At 32.1% G+C, this 23,287-nt stretch overlaps 1 protein-coding gene and 1 long non-coding RNA gene across 3 annotated transcripts; one reads left to right on the forward strand and one right to left on the reverse strand.

The window, feature by feature from the left end:
- Positions 1-542: 542 nt before the first annotated feature.
- On the reverse strand, positions 543-4,211 carry LOC143042203 (uncharacterized). 2 transcript variants are annotated; one of them, XR_012967906.1, is made up of 5 exons: positions 3,767-4,007; positions 2,131-2,209; positions 1,574-1,686; positions 999-1,095; positions 543-688 (listed from the first exon to the last, which is right to left on the reverse strand). XR_012967906.1 is itself a non-coding variant. In XM_076214470.1 (5 exons), the coding sequence occupies exons 1-4, from the start codon at positions 3,821-3,823 to the stop codon at positions 1,028-1,030; spliced, it is 303 nt and encodes a 100-aa protein (XP_076070585.1). In that variant the 5' UTR covers positions 3,824-4,211; the 3' UTR covers positions 543-688; positions 999-1,027. The 2 variants fall into 2 exon arrangements, 1 of the variants encoding a protein (XP_076070585.1); XM_076214470.1 differs by having other exon boundaries at positions 1,588-1,686; positions 3,767-4,211.
- An 11,841-nt stretch (positions 4,212-16,052) lies between these two features.
- On the forward strand, positions 16,053-22,610 carry LOC143042204 (uncharacterized). The gene is made up of 4 exons (XR_012967907.1): positions 16,053-16,734; positions 17,602-18,200; positions 21,332-21,487; positions 22,049-22,610. It is a non-coding gene; the product is annotated as an uncharacterized LOC143042204 (long non-coding RNA).
- Positions 22,611-23,287: the final 677 nt, after the last annotated feature.

Raw genomic sequence — 23,287 nt, forward strand, 5'->3', positions numbered from 1 at the left:
ACCTATAATTGTTCATTTCTGTGTCAATCGGTCTTTTGTAGCGATATTGGTCTCATTGACAATCATACGACATCTTCTTTATATAGATCTGAGCATTAATGAAGTTCAGCTACTAATTGTTTTTTTCGATCCATAGATGAGAATGGAACACACTTACGAGTCTTAAACTTAACCTTGAACTTTGAGGTAGCTAAAAAATGAAAAAGGGCAGCTTTACGTATTTGGTTATCAGGAAGTTGATAAGTGATGGATGTATATAAGGCTCACATAAAACACCATTAAAAATTTCGAAGACCTTGATGTGTGATTTCTGGGAAGAATGCAACAAAAAACAAAAAAAACAAACATTATTATTAAAAGAATTAACCAGAAGAAACAAAAGTTGAGGAGCATTGAATTTTTTTAAGTGCATGACAGTGTAAAAATTGATGAAATGCGGCTTGACATCACATTTTTTAAATTAATTGAGAGAAGTTTCTGAAATAAATGAAACTCATGTTCTCCTCCTTTTGGAACAGGGGAATACAAATATATAACAGAAGTTTATAAATATATACACATTTTTTAATTAACATTTTATATGGATTTTGACTGCAAAAGTATCATCTTTTTCCAGTCTTCTTCTTTTTTCTGTCCTTTTGCTTTAGAACTCTCTCTACTCCATCGAATACAAGTTTTACAAAGTATCCTGTAAAAAAATATACATTAGAATTATGATTATTATATAAGTTATTTAGATTCTTTTAATTGATAACGTTACTGAATCAAAGAAAATTGAAAGAAGAATTTCATTCTATAATCTACGATATTGGACTTTAACGGCTATGCTGGTGAAAAAAAGTGTTTATTTAATTTTCAACCTTAAACTAAAATCGTTTGTATTCTAATTTCTAATTTTTTTTTACTTAAAATATCGATCAAAGGTATATTGATACTGTTGGTGATGTATTGTTTGCTGTCTAGAGCTAAAAGTTGATTGTATTGAAGACATCACCTACCTTTACTCCTTTTCTGTATGATATCAGCTTCATACCACTTCTGGTCCTGTTTCCAAAAGCATAAAACTTTTTCTCATTCCTTGTACTCCGTGTTTTCCTAATAAAACAACACAAAAACAACATAGTTAATTGCCAAGCAACTGACTTCTATGTAAAAGGTATTACTTGGTTTTTTTTTCTTTCATAAAGTAAACCCCAAAATGTCTATAAAATATATAAACCAAGTATTTTTCACAACATAAAACGTATTAATTATAAGAAAAAGTTGTGGGTATCCAATATTCTGCACAGTTAGCGTGAGATTATAAAAAAGCATAACGGCATAATGAGAGAACTGATATTTATCAACCAAATATATAGTGTAAAAGACTAAACAAGAAGTAATTCATTGTAATCTTTATTTTACAGAGTATAACAACATGTTAACATATGATTAGAACAGAAATAAACGTTGTGATTATATGCATATCAAACATGATAGTAGGTGATGATTATTTTAAGTGATATCCAGTATAATATAGTGATTCGTTTGTAAATTAAGCAAGACCGAGTCAACACAAAACCTTCAAATATACCTCATTCGTCTGACCTTTCCTTTTCCCATCATATTTGTCTGTTTTATTTTCTGTACAGAGTTTTTTTCTTGGGGATGGATTAAGATCCACAGATATATTACTGGCACAAAAATCTGAAAAGAAATTATTTATAGTACTTGTTTCCAATATGAATTGCAAAGGAAGAAAATGCTTGAAAAAATTCTCAGAGATACATGAAGTATGACTTTAATAAACCATAGACATATTGAACATACAATTTCCTCACAGATGAACGACTTAAACCATAGTTATAGTGAACATGTAATTTCCTCAGAGATAACATGACTTTAATAATTAAACAATTATAGGCATATTGAACATACATGTATGATTTGATAAAAGATATAGAGACATAAACCGCATGCAATGACATATGAAACATATATCTTTTTCAGAGATAGAATTACTCAACCATGCATAGACATATTGAATATTCAATTATACTTGATATATACATGTTTGTACACCAAATCTTCTTTCGTCATAATTAAGGAAATAACATGACACGTAAGAGTACAAAAAAATGCAATTCATACCTGTCACGGATGCCAACTTCCGTTTGTTTATGTCTTCTTTCAATTCTTTGTTTTCTTTGAAGATTTTACCTAATTTCTTCTACAAAAGATAATTAAATATACATATTAGTTTACTCAAGTCTTACGAGAAAAGGAAATACTGTATTTTCAGAGAAAAATCTTTAAAGTTAAATTGTTTCTCATTATTTGAGCACGCTTAAAAAAAACCATTCATTGTTCGAGTTCAATGCGTGCAATGGAAACTATATTCTTTAATTGAATGATAATCAGGCAGCTGCATAAAAATAAAAAAAAACTTATTTGAGACTGGACTGGCTACAACATGTGCCTATTGCAATTCCAGTGTTAAAAGATAGGTTAAGCAGCAATTATTGTTTAGTGATTATATCTCAATTATGATTGGTTCCTAGAACTGTAATACTGTTTGGAGATTTGTCTAGCTATAAGTCTAGAAGTTGGCAAATTTGTTTATACTTTTTTTTATTATTAATTATCCTTTCTTTGAAAATACTGTCGAATGCTGATAAAACGGATGTCGACAAATAAATCGTACGCTATATATATAAACGGACATGAAACGGATATAGACGGACGTCTAACGGATAAGAACGGACGTCTAACAGACATGAATGGATTGAAAAATAGGTATCCTTTGGACAACCATTCGAGCTATCCGTTTAGGTGTGACCGAAGTTTAAGATTTGAAATTTCAACTATGAAAAAAAAGTTTAATGCCTATTATTTTTTTTTCAACATCACTAAAACGCTTTCGTAGAAATGATCCTTGGTTATTTACTTTTTGAATATTTTCTTTAAATATTAACTATGATAATTGATACCAGTGGACTATCGGATTTATCCAATCGACATAGTTAAATTGTCAATTTTAAAGTCTGATCCTCGGCGAGGACTTTACAATTTATAATTAACTATCGAGACTATCTCAGTCTGCTAAAAAAAATTATACAATACATATTATGCAAACGCGCAAACCCATATAAAATCCGACATTCTAATTAAAACTTTTAATAAAGAGAACTTTGAAAAATATCCTTTTAGTTCTAAAATAAAAAGTAACATTCAACAGCCTAAAATAGTCGAAAAGTTTTTTAACATGTAGCCGCATACATTTGTTCTAGTGTATCGTTTGTGCATACATAGTTTCAATAAATAGTCTGATTAAAATTTCTGAAATAAACAGGCAAAATTAGCATTTCGCTATTTTTTGCTCATTTTGCCAAAGCCAATAAATAGCCCACTGACAAACTTTTAACATATATTTATTCAATATTTATACAAATCAAATACTATTAATAGTATTTGCCATTATCTTCAATGAATTCACAAAATCAGCAAATAATCGATAATTTTCGTGTATCTTTCACATTTCATTCCCTATCATATGATAACTTATTAGAAAATTGGTTGCAGGTACGCGCAGACACTGCCTTATAAATGCTTGCGTACATTCTGGGATATATTCCTTTAGTTTGTTATTTGAACTAAAAGATACATTTTTTAAAACAGAATTTATAAAATTTGCGGTAATTTCGAAATTTCAATAACTATGCAATAATAAGTATATTAATATTTTCACATGAAAACATATTTTGCATTTATGAAATAATCAACTTACCTTGATACAGTTAACATTGTTCGATTTTTCTAAACCAATGATTTCTTCGTCTGGCATTCCATTTCTTGTCAAGAGAGTTAAACCGTTCTTCCTGTCAAACGACGGGACTGCGGTCAATATGAAAACTACAACTTATGTACAACCTGACGAAAACATTCAGATCTCATAGTACTTCACTCTTATCATCTTTGCATCAAGATTAATACAACTGACTGACCCCAGATGCAGGACAATGGTTATCTGATTAAACAATCTACATTACGTAAATTGTTCCTGCTGCTATCGTAATGTCAAGTGGATCGGATTAGCTTTCGAAAAATATCCCCATAGTGCATAGTCGGCTGGCCTTAATATCACGTTTATCTATTTTGGGGACTGCATCTTCATCTTGCGTGTTGATCACCTACTCTATTTTTTCTTGCAAATTATTATAATATTTCAAAAAAGTGCAGACATAGTTGAGTCAAGTGAAATTTAGTAAAACAAAATATTATTTTTTATTTAGGATCTAAATTTGTACTCCTGGTACGGGATTTTCTCCCTATGTTGGAGACTTATTGTATGGTGGCCTTTGGCTATCTTCTCTTTGGTTCAGTTGTTGTTGACATTTGACCATTGTTAAATATAATTATTATAAAATGTATCAATAAAGATACCCTCCCCCCAACAAAATCTAAATAGAGGTTTAAAAGGTGCATGCTGATACCCAATTGACCTATATAGATATAGGAAGATGTGGTATGAGTGCCAATGAGACAACTCTGCATCCGAATAACAACTTAAAAAGGAAATCCATTAAAGGTCAAGGTATACGTACGACCTTCAACACGGAGCCTAGGCTCAAACCCAACAGTAAGATAGAAAAGGCCCCAAAAATTACTAACGTAAAACCATTCAAACAGGAAAAACAATATCGGACCCGAAGCCGAGCTTCAGATGCGTACAATAATCTATACTAGAATATCGAAATAGACGCCACACTAAACTTACATTTTAAAATGAAAAAAAAAAATCTGTCTCAGATTATTTTTTAAACCACTCGATGTATTACATCTATGAATCAAACAACTTTTCATGAACATGGCACACCATACAATTTACGTGACTGTTTAAACACACAATATGCAATGCAGAGTTCGAGAACATAATTATATGAGATGAAATAAACACGTGAATAGACTTTTTGAAATCTAACCGGGGGTCAAATTTCCAAAGTAAAAATTGCTTTAGTAAAAGGTTGAATGGTATAGTTTGTTCGTTTAGAGAATAATGAGCAGTAACAGATGGCTGCGTTAAGGAGTGATATTATTTACTGCCAGTAATAGTATTTAGTAATAATTTAAACCCATATACAAAAATGTATGTCAAGCAAACACAAATACAAACATTTCTAAAACTACAAATATAAACGTACAAAATATAGTTATAAATGATACTGTAATATTTGATGGACATGGACCTCATTTTTTGTAAAGATTGCTTTATAAAGTCACCAAAATCTGTCAAAGCTCAGATTAAGGATTTATACTTCTTATGTTCCTTGTCACAGATTTACTTGTGTTAGAGCTGTTGTCGGATCGAGTTGTTGTCGCTTTGACACATTCCCCACTTCCTTTCTCAATTTTATTATCATATTCGAGTGTCGTTAGCAACGAATTTATGACACAATCACATCTGATTTGATTTGATTTGTCTTTCTTCTGGTTCAACTGAACGTTTTCTTGATAAACTACAAGACTTCTATACATATATGTATTAGATTCACATTTATGACATTCTGAAGCCTCCGTTTGATTTTTAGAACAAGGGAGTTGAGGAGGGCTAGGATGAAATTTGAAAATAAAAGCAAAGACAGGAGTTTTGAGTAAAAAAAATAAAGCCCAGCTTACATACATGTACATTTATATGTACATTATATGTTATTCAGATCTCAGGCAGGGTATATATATATACTGTGACATTCCCGGCGGAGAGGTCGTCTCAGGGGATATAGGCCCTAATAATGCAGTCCTATGAGGCCACAATCGCACTAAGATTTATGAAATAAATGCAAATTTTGATCATCGTAGTACGATCGTGTAGATCGTGTAGATCGCAGTAAGGTCGTATCACGACGTGGTGAGGTCTTCAAGATCGCGATGAGCGTGTCCAACTTTCAATTGTGGTGCGGTCGTGGCGTAAGCAAGTCGTAGTATACTAGTCAACAACAACAAAAACGAAACACGAATTATGTGTCGATTTATCATTCAACTTTGCGCAAAACTAATTTGCACCCTATGATCGTTTACACGGAATTTAAATACTTTCCAACAAGTTTTGATTTTCATTATCAAGTGTGCATGCATTGCAAATGAAAGCTTTTTAAAATACTAGTAGTGTATCTCAATTTTGTTTTCTATTTAATACTTTTTGATAAAATTTATTCCAAAGTCGTGTATCGTTTCTTTTGACCCGGCCAAGTCCACCTGTATTTTTGTCCATCTGATAAAGCTTTTTTCAACTGATTTTTATAGTTCGTTCTTATGTTGTACTGTTATACCACTGTCCGAGGAGGTAAGGGGAGGGTTGGGATCCCGCTAACATGTTTAACCCCGCCACATTATTTATGTATGTGCCTGTCCCAAGTCATGAGCCTGTAGATTCAGTGGTTTGTTTATGTGTTACATATTTGTTTTTCGTTCATTTTTTTACATAAATAAGACCCTTATTTTTTTCGTTTGAATTGTTTTACATTGTCTTATCGAGGCCTTTTGTAGCTGACTATGCGGTATGGGTTTTGCTCATTGTTGAAGGCCGTACGGTAACTATAGTTGTTAATGTCTGTGTCATTTTGGTCTTTTGTGGATAGTTGTCTCATTGGCAATCATACCACATCTCCTTTTTTGTAGTATGGAGGCGTAGTGAGAGCGCTCTAATGTTGTAGTAAGATCGCATAGGTCGCTGTACTATCGCAGTCACAGCGTAACGAAAGCGTGATTCTACTCGGAGATACTGCACTACGGTCTCATAGCGATTTATTACGACCTCACTACGACCCCGCGACCAAACTACGCTTTCACTACGACTATACCACGTTTACACCACGCTGTTCAAGACCGTAGTACGATTCTAGCACGCCCTTGTCGTACTCACCACGCTCTTCTTACGACCTGACTACATTCATACTACGACATCATTCGCATTGTCATTTTTATATAAAATATATTATATATCTTTAAGGTTTGCTTGTCTGTATGTAATTCTTGTCCATTTGCTCTAACAGCTCAACCATGCGTCTCGTTTGAATGGTTTTACACTAGCAATTTTTTGGGCCATTTATAGCTTGCTGTTCGGTGTGATCCATGGCTCCGTGTTGAAGGCCGTACCTTTGCCTATAATGGTTTACTTTTATAAATTGTTACTTGGATGGAGAGTTGTCTCATTAGCTTTCATACCACAGTTTTCTATATCTGTTGACACATCTGTGTCATCTCTGCTATTGTTCACTAACATATCGTCACTATAGTTCACCATACGGCCTTCTCTGAGAAGTTTGGGGAAAGTTATATCTATTAATGGTTATTGAAAGTCACTCTAAAGGGAGATATACTTAGTCTAGTATTTGATAATAAATTTCCCCCAATACTTTTCAATATTTTTATCATTCACAACAGAAAATACATTCATCCAACTTCCGTTTGTACTATTATTTGAACTATAGTAGTGCAAATAAAGCTTAGAGAAGGGGAGTTGTTTGTGACTTCATTGAACTTTATATAGATAAAGATAATAGATATAAGAAGAGGTGGTAAGAGTGTCAATATCCAATTCACAATTTGTAAAAGTAAACCAATATAGGTCACAGTACGGTCTTCAATTCGGAAGCTATTATGGGCCCCAAAATAACTAGTGTAAACCCGTTCAAACAGGAAAACAAAAATTTAATCTATAAAAAAAACGCGAGAAACTAGAAAAACTTATGAACCATATGCAAACGACTTCGGACACTGTTTGTTTTAACCTCATTGACTTTAACCACACATTCTTTCTATTTCAGCACACTGTTTTTTTATTCTTTGAAAAGAAGTAAATTAAATTACATATAAGAATATTTTCCCGTAATATAAAATGTTGAAACTTAGAATTTGTATCTGAACAAATCATCCGAGCGGATTGAGGCATACACAAGTAGATAAGTACTAAAGTGTAGTTGCTGCAGGTAATATATATGTTCCAGATCATATGAGTATTTGGACTGTACGCGTACGGTCCGGACCGTATACGTATACTCATACGGTCCGACCATACGCATACGGTCGGACCGTATGAGTATACGCATACGGTCCAGTACGATCTTACCATACATGTTATTTGATCATATATGGGTTAAATTGGAACACTCTTTATTTTTAGTTTTACAAATTGTTATTGATAATTTATTACAATTAGATAGATTAAATGAACAAACGAACAATTGAAATTAGGTATTTGTTTAATTGTATATCTGAATCCTATGTTGTTACTCTCGCACAAGGTGACACAATTCAAGTAACGTAATATTTTCAGCATTTTCACGGTCTGGAACATATTTTTTATATGACAATTCAAAAAGGGTACACCATTACCATGAAATACAATAAAATGAACAAATGTTAGATATTTCGGATAACAGATATCCTTCTTCGGTAATACCACGATATATAGATATAGGAAGATGTGGTGTGAGTGCCAATATATATAAATATGTTGGCCACAATTACGTTTATTGTTTTCTGTTTAGTTATAAATATATTAAGATCCTTTTTGTTACATCTCGTGATCAATTTTTATTTGGCTATCGCCAATGGCAGTCAGAAGGGTTAAAGAACATCAGTTGTTAGACCTGTTAGTCAAATGCATTTTGTTTAAATATGTACTTTTTCACTTTTTTGGTCTTTTGGAAAATGTTGTTTGTGCTGTATTTAGACCCTTCTACAACGAAATTTGTTTTACATGCACACGTATTAAAGTTGCGGTTTTTATCCAACGTAATCATAGGTTTGAACGTAGTTTTCAGTTTAGATTTATATATGAGACATCTGAATCAAGTGTTAGACACTTCTGCTGAATAATCATATGACATGTACTGATTTACAGTACTCATCAATTTAGTTATATTCTTGCATGTTTGAAATATAGAATCCCCCCATATGAAGTATCGAGCATTTAAATACCCCCTTTCTATTCCCAAAAAATTAATCCCCCCTTTTTTCAGGTAACAAAGTATCAGTCCTTAGTAACAGATTCATCATTAATTTTTCTGTACACGTTTTGCTTCAGTCATGAGTTATGGCAGGGTAGATAACGGTAAAGTGTATGACATCAATTAATGCGTAGTATTAGTCCAAGCCGCGGGACATGTGGTTGAAATGAATATGCTAGTGCCAATCCCTTCTAAATCTACAAAGGTTCCGTTATCTATCAAAGAGATCATATCGATACTGACACATTTACAGGGAGAAACAACTATAACTAATGCGTTTAAGGATTGGTGAACCCTCAATGTTATATACATGTATGTGCATGTTAAAGGCATTTTCTAAGTTTTTGTAAAATGTTTTATTTACATAATTGCTATTTGTTCTAGACATTTTACAAAACGCTGTTTTATGTATGATAATTACTGAATATTAAAACTTGCAATTTACCATATATATAAATTTGTTGACAGATTTATTATACAATAATTTTCCTGATGTTTTTTATAAGCGCATTGTTTGAAATCTGATTAAACACTCCATCACATTAATTTTGGAGAAACCTGTTTCAAAAACGGTCTTGTACATGTATGGCCAATAACGGGAATTTGTTTGGATGTGAATGTTCGAAGTCTCATTCTTTCTGAATTGGGACATAACATATATTGCCGCATGTTAGTAAAGTGCAACAGTATATGCACGCTAAGAAATCATTAACCTTTCTACAGATGGAATTGTCTGATCCTATCCAAAATACCTTCATTTCAAGCGGCAGTCGGAATTCCTGTACTTTGTCCATATATAATGTAAATAAAATTGAGAATGGCAATGGGAAATGTGTCAAAGAGACAACAATCCGACCATAGAAAAAACAACAGCAGAAGGTCACCGACAGGTCTTCAATGTAGCGAGAAATTATAAAGCCTTTCATAGACCAAAATAGATGTTATCGCCTATATCATAATATCATTTGCAATTTATTTATTCTGCTAATCATGGGAGTCATAATTGACAAATTCAACTATTCTTATTCTTATTCTATGTCTCATTAGATCATATAAATCATACTTCAAGCATCATGCATCTGTATAAATTATCATATATATGAGATTCTTCTTGAACGAAATCAGAATAAAGACAGTAAAATCGTAGTGAGGTCGTACTTGGGACGGCAAGCGCCGGTATAGTAGCAGCCTACTTCCTCTTCGTAGTACGGTCATGGTATGGTCTTCATGATCATGGTGAGCGTGACCTTTTAACATGTTAAAAACATCATGGTGTGGTATAGTGGCGAAACTCCGGTCGTACAGTAGAACGTGCCGAGAGCGTAGTGGGGTCTGGGTAGTATCACAAAGTTGCTGTACCATCGTAGCGAGAGACGGTAGTGAAAGTTCGATTCTAGTCGGAGAGATTGCATTCTGGTCTCACAGCGACGTTACTACGACCATCACGTTATCCATGTAACCCAGCACTGCTTCTACTACGACAATACCAAGTTCATACTATGCTGTTCAAGACCATAGCACGATTCTAGCACGTTCATGTCGTCTTCTTTACGCTGGTCTTACGACCTGACTACGACAATACCATGACCATTTCGAGCTCTAGACATGTTCATTTTCATTGTCAAATAAACATATAAAAGCTTTCCATGTTGTGTTAAGATATAGGAAGATGTGGCATGAGTGCCAATGAGACAACTCTCCATTCAAGTCACAATTTATAAAAGTAAATAATTATAAGTCAAGGTACGGTCTTCACGGTGCCTAGGCCCACATCGAACAGTAGGCTATAAAGGATCTCAAACACTACTATTGTAAAACAATTCAAATGGGAAACCCAATTGTGTAATCTATAGGATAAACGAGTAACGAGAATAGTTATGAAACATATAAAAGACGACAACCACAGAACATCAGATTCCTGACTAGGAAAGGTGCAAACAACAGCAGCGGGATTAAACGTTTTAATGGTACCAAATCTTCTCCCTTTTCTGAAACAGTAGTATAACATCCCATCATAGAAAGACAAATCATATGTGTTTGACTATATATGCAATTTAGAACTAGTGTCCATATTTCCAACACCTCAACTATGCATGCATGCATGACACATCTATGTTAAACCAAGGTTGGATTGGTTGATCCGACATCTTTACTGAATCAGGACTCCTGTCAGAGGTTACTTCGCTATACATTTTGTACCTCTTACCCTACCACTACGTCAACGAGTTGTGATAGATTTTAATGGCATGTATGCCTGTGTTATTTTCGAGAACTCTACGTATTAATTATGACAATTACAAGGAATGGACCAGTATTTATATGAAATATGATGTTGACATTACATTATGTACCTGCATGGTATTGCTAAAAGCGTAGAAAGATCGCGAGATGAACGTGATCAGATCGAAGAATGATCATGGTAAAAGTGTGCTAGCTATTATCGCAGAAAAAGCTGGATGAGATTGTTTTGCAATCGGATAAATCGTGGTGTGGTAGTATTGAGAACGTGATAAGTGTAGTAAGAACGTGATAATAGAAGTGAGGTCGTAGAATAAGCGTGGCGAAAACGTAGTTTAATCGTAATTAATAGGATCGTTGTAGAAACGTAATGAGGACGTATTAGCAGTGAAAATAACGTAAATCAACATTTTCTTCCCGTTCATACCGTCCATACAGCGACCTCGCTATGATTTGAATTTACCTTAGATCGCGAAGAGCGAATTGTGCGATCGTGGTCTATAGTTTGACTAGGGCATTAGGTCGTAGAGAAATATTTTCCCCCGATTGCACAAAGTTTCTAATGCGATTCTTCTGTGCCAATGCCGATCTTAATACGTCTTTACTTCGTCCTTTCTGCGAGATTAGAGATTGTCCGTTTCATTTCTGCATGCATGTGAACATAATTCTGCATTAAATTTTATTTTTACTAGGGTCTCACATAAGTTCCTGGATTACGAAAATATCATTTAATATACAGATTGCGAAAATGTCACGCCCCATCGTACGCGTAAAAATGAAGTGTTTGTAGATTTCGAAAAAAAAACAAGTTCACTACGGAAGGTTAACTTTCCCCTATTCACCAATCTTCGCAGTTTCTCGTTTATAGTTTTTAATTTAAAAAATTTACAGACTTAAAACCAAGAAATTGCTTCTTACATACAAAGTGACATATACATCGACATGAAAAGCTTTGAAAACGTAGTTTGAGAAGACCTTCGCACTGCAGCGTTATTACCATCGCACTTCCGCGTAGCTATCAACACTATAGCCGTCACAATGCCACCATCGCACTTCAGCGTAATCATAAACGAACTCCAGATTCAAACCATCGCACTTCAGCGTCACCATCGCGGTTTAGAGTCCTACATATCGTCGCTGGGGTTCCAAAATGTTGTAAATTGATTTTTTCAAGAAAAAAATATCTCACAAATAGGCTTTAAAAATTTTTGACAAATAGCATGATTCCACTGTTGTTTTTGAACTTAAACATTTTTTTTTCATGAGCAGTGAAATAAAAAAAAACTTTGACATTTTTGGATTATCAGAGAACTTAGATTATGTTCACAGAAATAAAAAAAAATGTACAATTATTTCATTCTCAAAGCCATTATACAACGATTTTCAAGTTTTCATACAACATTTTGGAAGCAAACTTTACAAACAACTGACATTGGTAATTTTGTAATATGTCTTATTTAAAATGTTTTGATTGGTCTAACTTCATGCTTTTTTGTAATACCAAAGATTTCCTCCCGTCCTGACCATTGGTGTCACAAAGTATTTTTATCCTAAAAAATCATATACGACATTTTGGAAGGCCAGCGACGACATATGCTACAACTAATGTTGGTCATAACTGAACTTCGAATGTTTTGAGCATGTTCAAAGTTTGTCGTTGATTCCACAATCATGAAAAATTAATTGGTACGTCCTCAATACGATCTCACCATATGCAAAACCACCGCAATCGTTCTACGGCTTCCAAATTTTCATAATTTCTGAGGTTGTAGCAGGATCGTGGTCCTATTGTAGTGTGGTTATCATGTGTCGTTCATGAAGGGCCGATTATAGCTCCTGTTTAATATCAGACACATCGGGTCGTATTCGACAGAATCGAGACGTTGTCGAGACAGATTTTGTAATTGTTGACCATTGAAACGATACACATACTATAGGATTAGAATCGGATAGAGAACGGGATAATCGGTACAAATTAGGATGAAAACGGCTGAGCTTGGACACATCCTATACAACATATTTGATTGCTGTTTTAATAAATGTTTCAATTCACAGGATCTTGCTTAGACGTTTGACAAATTTTGAAATTTTCAATTTGATTTAATATGTACAACTTATGTCAACCGTTCTCTACATAATATACAGTGGAGATAACTTCTAACCCTTTATTAAATCTGTCAGAATCTGTCAGGAGAACTGTTCTAGGACAGTACGTAGAACTGTCAGCCTGACATCTTTTAGTCAGTTCTAGCTAACACAGTTCTAACCTAGAACTGATTTGGTCAGTTCTACCTAGAACTGATTTGGACAGTTTTACCATAGAACAGTTTTAGACAGTTCTAGCTAGAACTGACCAAATACTTCTAGAACAGTTCTAACCTAGAAATGATTTGGTCAGTTCTACCTAGAACTGATTTGGACAGTTCTACCTAGAACTGATCCTGACAGTTCTACCCTAGAACAGTTTAAGACAGCTGTAGCTAGAACTGACCAAATACTTCTAGAACAGTTCTATGGTTAGAATTGATTTCAAATTCTACGGCTAAAATTGATTTATAAATTCTACGGCTAAAATTGATTTATAAATTCTACAGCTAGAATTGATTTATAAGTTTTAAGAACTCTTTGTCTAAATTCGGCAAAATAGCGATTAATATTATATAGAGTTTTGCTATTTTGGCGGTTTTATTTCTGTATTTCAGATTAATAATCGGCAAGAGAACATGTTTGACCCCGCCATATTCGGCATGTATGTGCCTGTTCCAAGTCAGAAGCCTGCAATTCAGTGATGTTCTCTGGTTGAAGCGTTACATAAATTATTTGTTTTACTTTCATTTTTAGGCCGTTGATATTAGGAGGGGGGGACATTATTATTTGAATTGTTTTACACTTGTCATTCCGGGAGACAGGATGGCTCGTTATCACATACCAAAATTATCTGACCTCATTAACCAAATGTAATAACTTGTTTCCCAATACATCTCTTTATCACATTAGCATATATATCCACTTCTCCTAAACCAAAATGACACGTCTTTTGTGTCAAATATATGTTTAAAAGGGAGTTAATCGGAAACGAACCCTCTGTTTTTTTAAATGCGTATTTTATGTAATGGACACCTCAATCATATGTCTAGTATAATCTTCGTGATATTCTAATGAAGACAATTTGGATCGTTATGAATTTAAATATGAAAATACGAAGATGTGCTACTATTGCCAACCTGAACTAATGACACCAAAGGTAAAAATATAGGTTACCGTATATCCTTCAACAATGATCTAAAACCTATACCACATAGTCAGCTTCAAAAGGCCTCGAAATGAAAAAGGCAAAACCTTTCAACCTTGATGCATGTACGATACAATGAATGAAATACAAGTATGATATACAGAAATAAACAACGTGACTGTAAAATACATAAAGTGAGAATGTATAATTAGTAAAGTTAAAAAAAACTTTAAGTATGGCAGCTATCATTGACTTTGAACAGGCACATACAGAATGTTGCGGAATTTTACTTGTTGGCAGGTAATGAACCCTCGCCTTAATAATGAACAGTGGTGTAACAGCACAACACCTACATGTAAAAAAAAATTAAAATTCAGTTGAAATTATCTTATATTCATAGCCTGCAATAAATCAAGCAAGAGCTACTTATATCATGATTAAAATTCATCTTTTTAGTCTTTTTATGAATTTTTTTTTATCAAAAACTACCCCAAAAAATCAAGCTCTCAAAAAGCGAAATGATCAAAGCTAAAACAAATAACTGAACTATTTAATTTTAAAAGAATTTTAGAATTTGAACATTATAATGATTTCAAGTTTGAAAAAATTTCCAAATTTCAAAACATTTAAAAAATTGGGATAATCAAACATAAAAAAAAATAAAATATAGAATTGTTTGGTATTAGAAATGAACACATCCCAGTTTTACGTTGACATTTCTTTCGTTATTTTGAAATCACACATCTAATTAAATTTTACGTGTTTAGTTAAAGTTCGTGTTATGCTATTTCATTTCTTTATCACACTACGGTACCCTGTAAATCTGATTTGTACATTATGTGTCTATCAATAAGTATAATAGGATTATTAAGTAATTTGTTTGAACCAGCATTAACAGTTGGTGGTGACTTTGCAACGTTCATCAAGTTGATTTTTTAAAAGGTGGTATTTCATGGTATTTGTGATCCTTCATTGAAATATTTATATAACATCTCGGTACTAGATACTATTAAATTTAAAGCTCTCGTTCCACAAAACGACCGCATGGATAATAAGTATCTATACTAAAAATTAAAACAATCTCGAGATCTAGAAATGGTGTTTTCAATATAAATGTCGGAAGCAATAGAGTTAATAAATTTGTAATCTTAATTGTATTTATGTTTCTAAAAGAAGATTCTGAATTTATTGTTTCCTTGCCCTTGAAGTTTGGTTCCAAATCAGTTCGTCAAATGATTTTCAGACACGATTTTTTTTTAATTCAAAATATTCATGTGTATCACAGAGCATGAAATAGTGACTTATTCCAGTGGCTCACCCATGCCACTCATCACATAGTAAGTGGACCCCCTCCCCCCCAAGAATCAAGAATTTTTGGTTCTGCATAATATTTGAGATCATGTGAATAATACATAGACGTTAATACATGCATATAATTAAGTGTTTTGAATGCAAATAGTATTATGTTCCATTGAATAATCTTCTTGTGCAAGCAACTGTGTTTGTTGGTGATTTTATCAGATAAAAGGCAATCTGCTGCTTATCATAATCTTTTCTTTATACGTAAAATTGATGAATGTATGATGACAAGTTTATGAAGCAGTTTTGTGAAGTATAATGTGACTTCTAATGTAACACGAACATGGATGATACAAGGGTCATGTGACTAAGGTACTGTGTTTCCTCAATGAGGTATACTTTCAAAATGGTGGTTCTTTATTACTCAAACTAAAATTAAAAAATTAAGATTACCATGGAAAATACTGTAAACGATTCAAGCATAACAGAAATTTCAAGTTTTGAAGTGTCTTATAATTCTAAAAATAGTGAAACCTTGGATGTTACTGAACACGAGTGTTCGATTGAAGAAAGATCGGTCTTTGTGCAATCTAGTGAACAAACTATGGCAAACAGTGTGGGTTCATTTCATAGAAGAAATTTTCAGGAGAGTGACTTAGAAACATCAAGTATTTGCGAAAACAGTACTGAAGAATTATCACTTATACAAGATAATATGGAGAGAAGGCACATCCACAAGGTTTCCAGCAGTTTATGATTTTATTGATGATGAACCACCGCCACCCGTAAGAGCACCTGTTTTGTGCGAAGAAGATCTTTTTGAACGGAATTCGGATTCTAATAGTACAGATACTTTGTCCATCATTAGCTCAACACTGCCAACAAGTGGATCTTCCACACAGTCGGAACCTTTTGATTATTTGGAATATGAACATCCTAATTTCAAGAATAGTAAACCAGTTTCAAAGGGACGTAGAGGTTCGTTGCATTATTGATTAAAACCAATTTCTTGGTGTTATACGATTATATTACAAATACAGTTTGTTTTATTATCTTGTTCAATCGTTAAATAGTACGAGAAGTAACTTTTTTTCTGGTTTAACAACTGATTAACTAGATTCAAGTTATAAAAGAATCAATCCGGTATATCTATCAGTTTCAATAACAAACTATTTGATACGTCGTTATTACTTCTTGTATTTTATAAATAATTGACATAAATCTAAAATTAATTTTCAAATTCAAATTCAAATTGAAAGTTTTACTGCCATATAAACTTTACAGCATAACAACAACAAAAACAAATGAAGACAATAATTAAGTAACTCAATATATATATTAATGTAAAAGAAAAAATAGTTTATTTTGAATGTTTTAGTTAATAAAAACAATTCTTTTTATCTTTAAATTGTTTATGGAGTACAATTTTTTTATGAACCATTTCTACATTTTCCCCTTGCTGTCAATCCCTTAAATGTTTTTGTTAACGAATAACATGGGCTTTGCTCACAGTTGAAGGTCGAACGGTATAGTCCTACAGTTGTTAATTTCTGTGTCATTTGGTCTCTTGTGGAGAGTTGTCTCATTGACAATCATACCACCTCTTCCTTTTTATATTTAACGGCTGTATATTCTTCAAACACATGTAAGCATCATATAAAAAAAGAACAAACATGTGTAATATTTCAATTTATTATTGCCGGTTATAGATCACTAAAAGTATTTCATTCGCAACTAATGTTATACAAAAGTCAAATCAATTTTCAAAATAATAATGGTTTCTAGTATGAGTTCTTTAAAAAAAAAAAAAACTATATTAAACAAAGGTTCATTTTACCATTTCAGATAAAACCAACACAACGACTATGATAATGAAAAAAGTAGGTTCTTTGGCATTAAAGAAAGCTACGAAAAAGTGTGGATGCGAAAGAAAATGTACTTCTAAAAAATTCTATGAAAGAAAAGTTATAAAGAAATTGAGAACATTATATTGAACTCTAGACACGGAAGAAAGGGAGCAGTGGTTTTCTGGAAAATTTGAAGACTTTCAACCATCATCTGAAAGTACATGTAATCAAAGGTTTACTTTTCGTATAAATATGGTTTGTCAACAAGCATGGTTACAAGGACATGGTATAACATAGAGTAGCTTTTACAGATACAGGACAAAATGGCAGAATAGTAGCCTAACAAGAAACTCGAAAGCGGGCCAGTCTTTCAGTGAACAAAAGCAAGCAGCTATCCATTGGTTGGGAGAATACATTGCTCAACGTGGAGAAAGGCCACCTCATCAACAAGAAGTCTGGTTGCCTTTTGGAATGCGGAAGACAGAAATCTATATAGCATATAGAAACGAACAGATAATGGATTTCAATAATTTTATGTCTACAACATGTTTTTACGCCATTTGGAGGAAGTTTTATAGTCATTTTAAAATCAGATCAGTAAGTTTTGTTTATGATACATTTTGATTGAGATTAATTCATTTTCATAATTTTATTCTAAAAAGCAGCCCATGCAGTCATTATAAGTACACGTATGTTTTTGAGAAATAAATGACACGAACAAAATTTATGAATAATCATGTACTTATACATGTTGTATATATCTTTATTCTCAACTGTCCATGTTTTTGACAAAATTTTTATAATTTTAATCATGTGTTCTTTTTTACGATGGAATAAGCTTTTATATGCAAAAGATCTTCCGAGAATAAGTCTTTAATTGTGTAGTTTGTCTCCGTACAATTTTTCCAAAAGACGAAAGTACAAACATTTCTAGCTTAGAGACAATATATGTCTATATAAATATAGAAACGTTTTTAGTGGTTAATTGTTTCTGTAATATTTTTAAACAGTGTGCATTTTATATAAAAAAAACACATTTATTTCAGACAAATCTTTTTACAAGGATGAGGCAATAAAAATTGATGCAAAACTCTTAAACAATGATAAAACACAACACTTTTCAAACCCTTTTAAAATAAAGGGCATGGACATTTTTACCTAGGAATAATAATGGCCCGAGAACACAGTTATTTCGTAGTGCATTTCTTTTAGACAATAAATTCAAATTAAAAAAATCGCACCTGCTCTTTCTCAAAAAGATTTTTACAGTGTAGTGTACTACCAGTGAGACAAATAATATCAAAATTATAGAAACTTCTACCAGCTCTAACTCAAAATATTGACAATTCTGTGTTAAGGGGGTGTAAAATTCAGTTTGACAGCTTCAGACGTGATAAAATTTGACCTTTTAGAACTGGACCAATTCACTACTTAACATAAAGATTCAGCACCAAAATTTGTTTGACATGTAATAACATACCCCTACTTAATATTTCATGCATTTAATAGCAAGAACTTCATTGGGAAAGTGTATCAAATAAAACATGCAAGTTATACACTGTTTACACTAGGGACTATATTCCTAATGACATGGACATGATTTTCTAGGAAAATTAGACTGGGAATATGACTTTTATTAAAAATCAAAATGCACATCTCTTAAATAATTATAGAACATTTGAAGTTCCATTGTTCATATGTAAATGATTTGATTCATAAATATTTTTATGATAAAAAAAGGACATGGACGTTTTTATCTAGGAATACGATGAACTTGAATTCCTAGGAAAATTATTATTTATAATTAGTCTGGGGACGTAAATTACTAGTCAGTTCTGTAACCATGGACTTTTTATACTAGTAATAATGCAAGGGTTGGAATTTTTTTGTATTATTATAAGTTGTAGTAATTTTAACAAAACAAAAGATCATCTGAATGTGTTATTTAGGCAGCAACCATTTGATTTTCGGGGGGGGGGGGGGGCTATGTTTTTTTTCTGGACATATTTACAGTGACTTGACTGTAAGTGTTGCTGTCCACCAATTGCAATTCATTCAAAATTTTGACCAAATTGCAATTTGTTTTATTAAACCAAATTGTTCAACTGGTCAGAAATTTGAACCAACTGTTGTAGAAAACCACAGTCAAGACTGAAAGTGCAAGGTGATAAAATAAAACATACTTACAATCCTATAAGACTTTAACTCCACTTTATTGATGGTATTTTTAAATCAGTCTATCAATCTGTATAGTTATATTATAGCCATTACCATACTAAAGGTGAACTGTTTTATTTTTAATTGCTATAAAAATGTCCAAACTAAGCTTTTATATAGTTTTTCTTTCGAAAAGTATTATATATTCATAAGAATCACACATTATGTGAATAAAAACATTTCATATTCAGTAAAATATTTGTGAAATTGCAATATGTTTGTAGGAAGGGGAGATAATCTTTTTTGGTTTCAAAAAATCTTTATTCAAAAGAATAGTATTTTAGGTTATCTCCACAAGGAAACTTATCAATAGCATATTGTTATTTCACACATATTTTACTGAATATATGATGTATTATTTTAAATGATATATGATTCTTATAAATATAAAATCCTTTTCAAAAGAAAAACTATATAAAAGCTTAGTTTGGACATTTTTATAGCAAGTAAAAATAAAAAGGATTTTATATTTATAAGAATCATATAGCATTTAAAATAATACATCATATATTCAGTAAAATATGTGTGAAATAACAATATGCTATTGATAAGTTTCCTTGTGGAGATAACCTAAAATACTATTCTTTTGAATAAAGATTTTTTGAAACCAAAAAAGATTATCTCCCCTTCCTACAAACATATTGCAATTTCACAAATATTTTACTGAATATGAAATGTTTTTATTCACATAATGTGTGATTCTTATGAATATAGAATACTTTTCGAAAGAAAAACTATATAAAAGCTTAGTTTGGACATTTTTATAGCAATTAAAAATAAAACAGTTCACCTTTAGTATGGTAATGGCTATAATATAACTATACAGATTGATACACTGATTTAGTAATACCATCAATAAAGTGGAGTTAAAGTCTTATAGGATTGTAAGTATATTTTATTTTATCACCTTGCACTTTCACTTTTTGACTGAACAATTTGTTCAATATTCTGACCAGTTGAACAATTTGATTTTATAAAACAAATTGCAATTTGGTTAATATTTTGAATGAGTTGCAATTGGTGGATAGCAACACTAACAGTCAAGTCACTGTAACATATATATAGAACAATCTATTTTTTTCGCGACAAGTCGAAAACAATTTTTTCCTTTCAATTTTATCATTACATATAGTGGCAGCTGAGGGTGAAACAAACAATTTTTTTTTCTCAGAATCAAAAACAAATTATTTTTTTCTCCAAAAACTGGAAACAAACTTTTTTTTCCAAAAAAAAACATAGCCCCCCAGAAAATCAAATGGTTGCTGCCTTATATACTCATAGTTATTGTAGTATATATTATAAAATCACGACATTAAAGGACAGGATATCAAAATAAGACAAAATTGTATGTTATTTTATGATGATTTTTCAACAAAGATATTTTTTTAAAACTCGTCATGGTAAAAAATGATTGAAGGAAAACAATCATGTATTGTATTTTTATATTTGAGCTGAACTTGAATTGTCTTAGGTCAGATAGAAAAGCATGTAAACATGTTTTTATTTTGCAGGACCTTGCTTCAACCATTCCAATGAAAACACACGTAACTGGTGCCATTAACCATGGCACACATCAAAAATTTGTTTTCACTGTTATTTATCAGTATAAACATGATTCCAATCTGACGTTGAACATCTTGATGAAGTTATTGTGGGAGGCTTCAAAGGTAAATATTAATTTGTAACAGATGTTGACATACACTAAGTTTATTTGTGGATTGTAATTGACACAGTTTCCATCAGAATAACACGTAAATCTGTATGTATAGTGAGGCATTCTTAATGTCCAGTGGCAATTATTACGTGCATACTGAGGGCGAGAAAATCTTTAAAAAATATACAATAGGTATATGCTATATGAGTAAGCACGACATGTATAGTTCGGAAAATTTAAAGCAACTCTAGAAAACTATAGTAGATAGACCAGAAAGTTTACCTTTCAACAGACCTCTGAAAGAGTGGTTGTGATGGTAAAAAAAGTTGCATGTATATCGGGTATATGATCGGGTTTAAATTTCATGTTCCTAAAGGCATTGTAATTATGCACCGTTCTATTATTTTTTTATTCAAATTGATATATACAGATAAAGATTCAATTTAAGACAGTTTTACTGTGAAGCAGTTTTCAGTTTCTCAGACAGTATTATACAATGCAAGTCATTGCAGGACGCAACATCTGCAAATATTTTGATAACATTTTGTCCAAAAAATAACATTTATTTTTTCAGATTATTGTCAATAATTGAGGGTGAGGGCACGTACACACGATCTAAAGGAATCAGTATTGGTGGACCTTTTAATCCAGATATGGAAATCAGTCTTGAGGAACTTTATTATCCATCTTCGAACATATGTGTTGTGAAACTTTTTTTTATTCATAAAACATTGCAGAAAATATTATTGAAAACACATCTTAAAAGTAGAATATCAAAATCTGGCATCAATCGTACTTGGATTGACGGCAGAGATCGACGATTACTATCGGCAATTATTTCTAACGTGCAGTTGTCAAACAGATACAATATTGTATAATGATGTATAATATTTTATTTCTCTTCTCTTCGTTAGGTTTGTTTTTGTTTTTATCATGTTATTTGATAGGTCTCCGTTAAATTATACACACTAATTCTATCAGATTAACTTATTAATATCAAAGCAAACATGATTAAAAGTTTATACATTGTAATGTTTACACACAAAATACAAGATATAATATTTAATCTTTATTTCAAAATAGCGTTCATAATGATCAAGCAATAAAATATGTACTTATATACAACAATGAATTTATTTGTTTTTTTTCCTAATATTTTGCATGCATAAAAAGTGGAATCATACAGAATGAAGGTTAAATATTGGAGCGTGTGGCATAGTTGATCTAGTTATAATATATTTGAGACATAAAAAATGTGGTGCATACTGAATAACGCGCGTTATTTCTTATAATTTCCATTTTAAACCGTAGAAAACAATGAAAAAACGTTGATGACGTCACGGGCACATGACTAAATTATGTTTATGAGTTCATAACAAAATAACGTCAGCCAATCAGATGACGCTTTACACCCAAAATTAAATTATTCCTTATTGGAGATGATGATCACTAAACGGGGACTCTATTAAAAAAGTTGAAAATCCAAGACACTAAAATAGCGATCTTGTCTAAAGTTGTATTTTTCTCAATTAATAAGGTAGTACTTTTACACGCATCAATGCTCGACTCTTTTTGAATGATGTTCAAAGAATCGAAATAGAACTCTCTCCAGTCAATGTTTACATAATAATATATATTCTATTGTTTTGATAGTCATTGAGACCCTTTTAACCGGAGCAACACGACAGGTGCCACATGTGGAATAAATCTGCTTATCCTTCCGGAGCACCTGAGATACCTCCTGTTTTTGATGGGGTTCATGTTACTTAGTATATAAAAATTATGAACTTCATTTATATTCTTGTTTTTACCA

This window comes from Mytilus galloprovincialis, chromosome 8 (assembly GCF_965363235.1).
Source record: "Mytilus galloprovincialis chromosome 8, xbMytGall1.hap1.1, whole genome shotgun sequence".
NCBI lineage: Eukaryota > Metazoa > Mollusca > Bivalvia > Mytilida > Mytilidae > Mytilus > Mytilus galloprovincialis.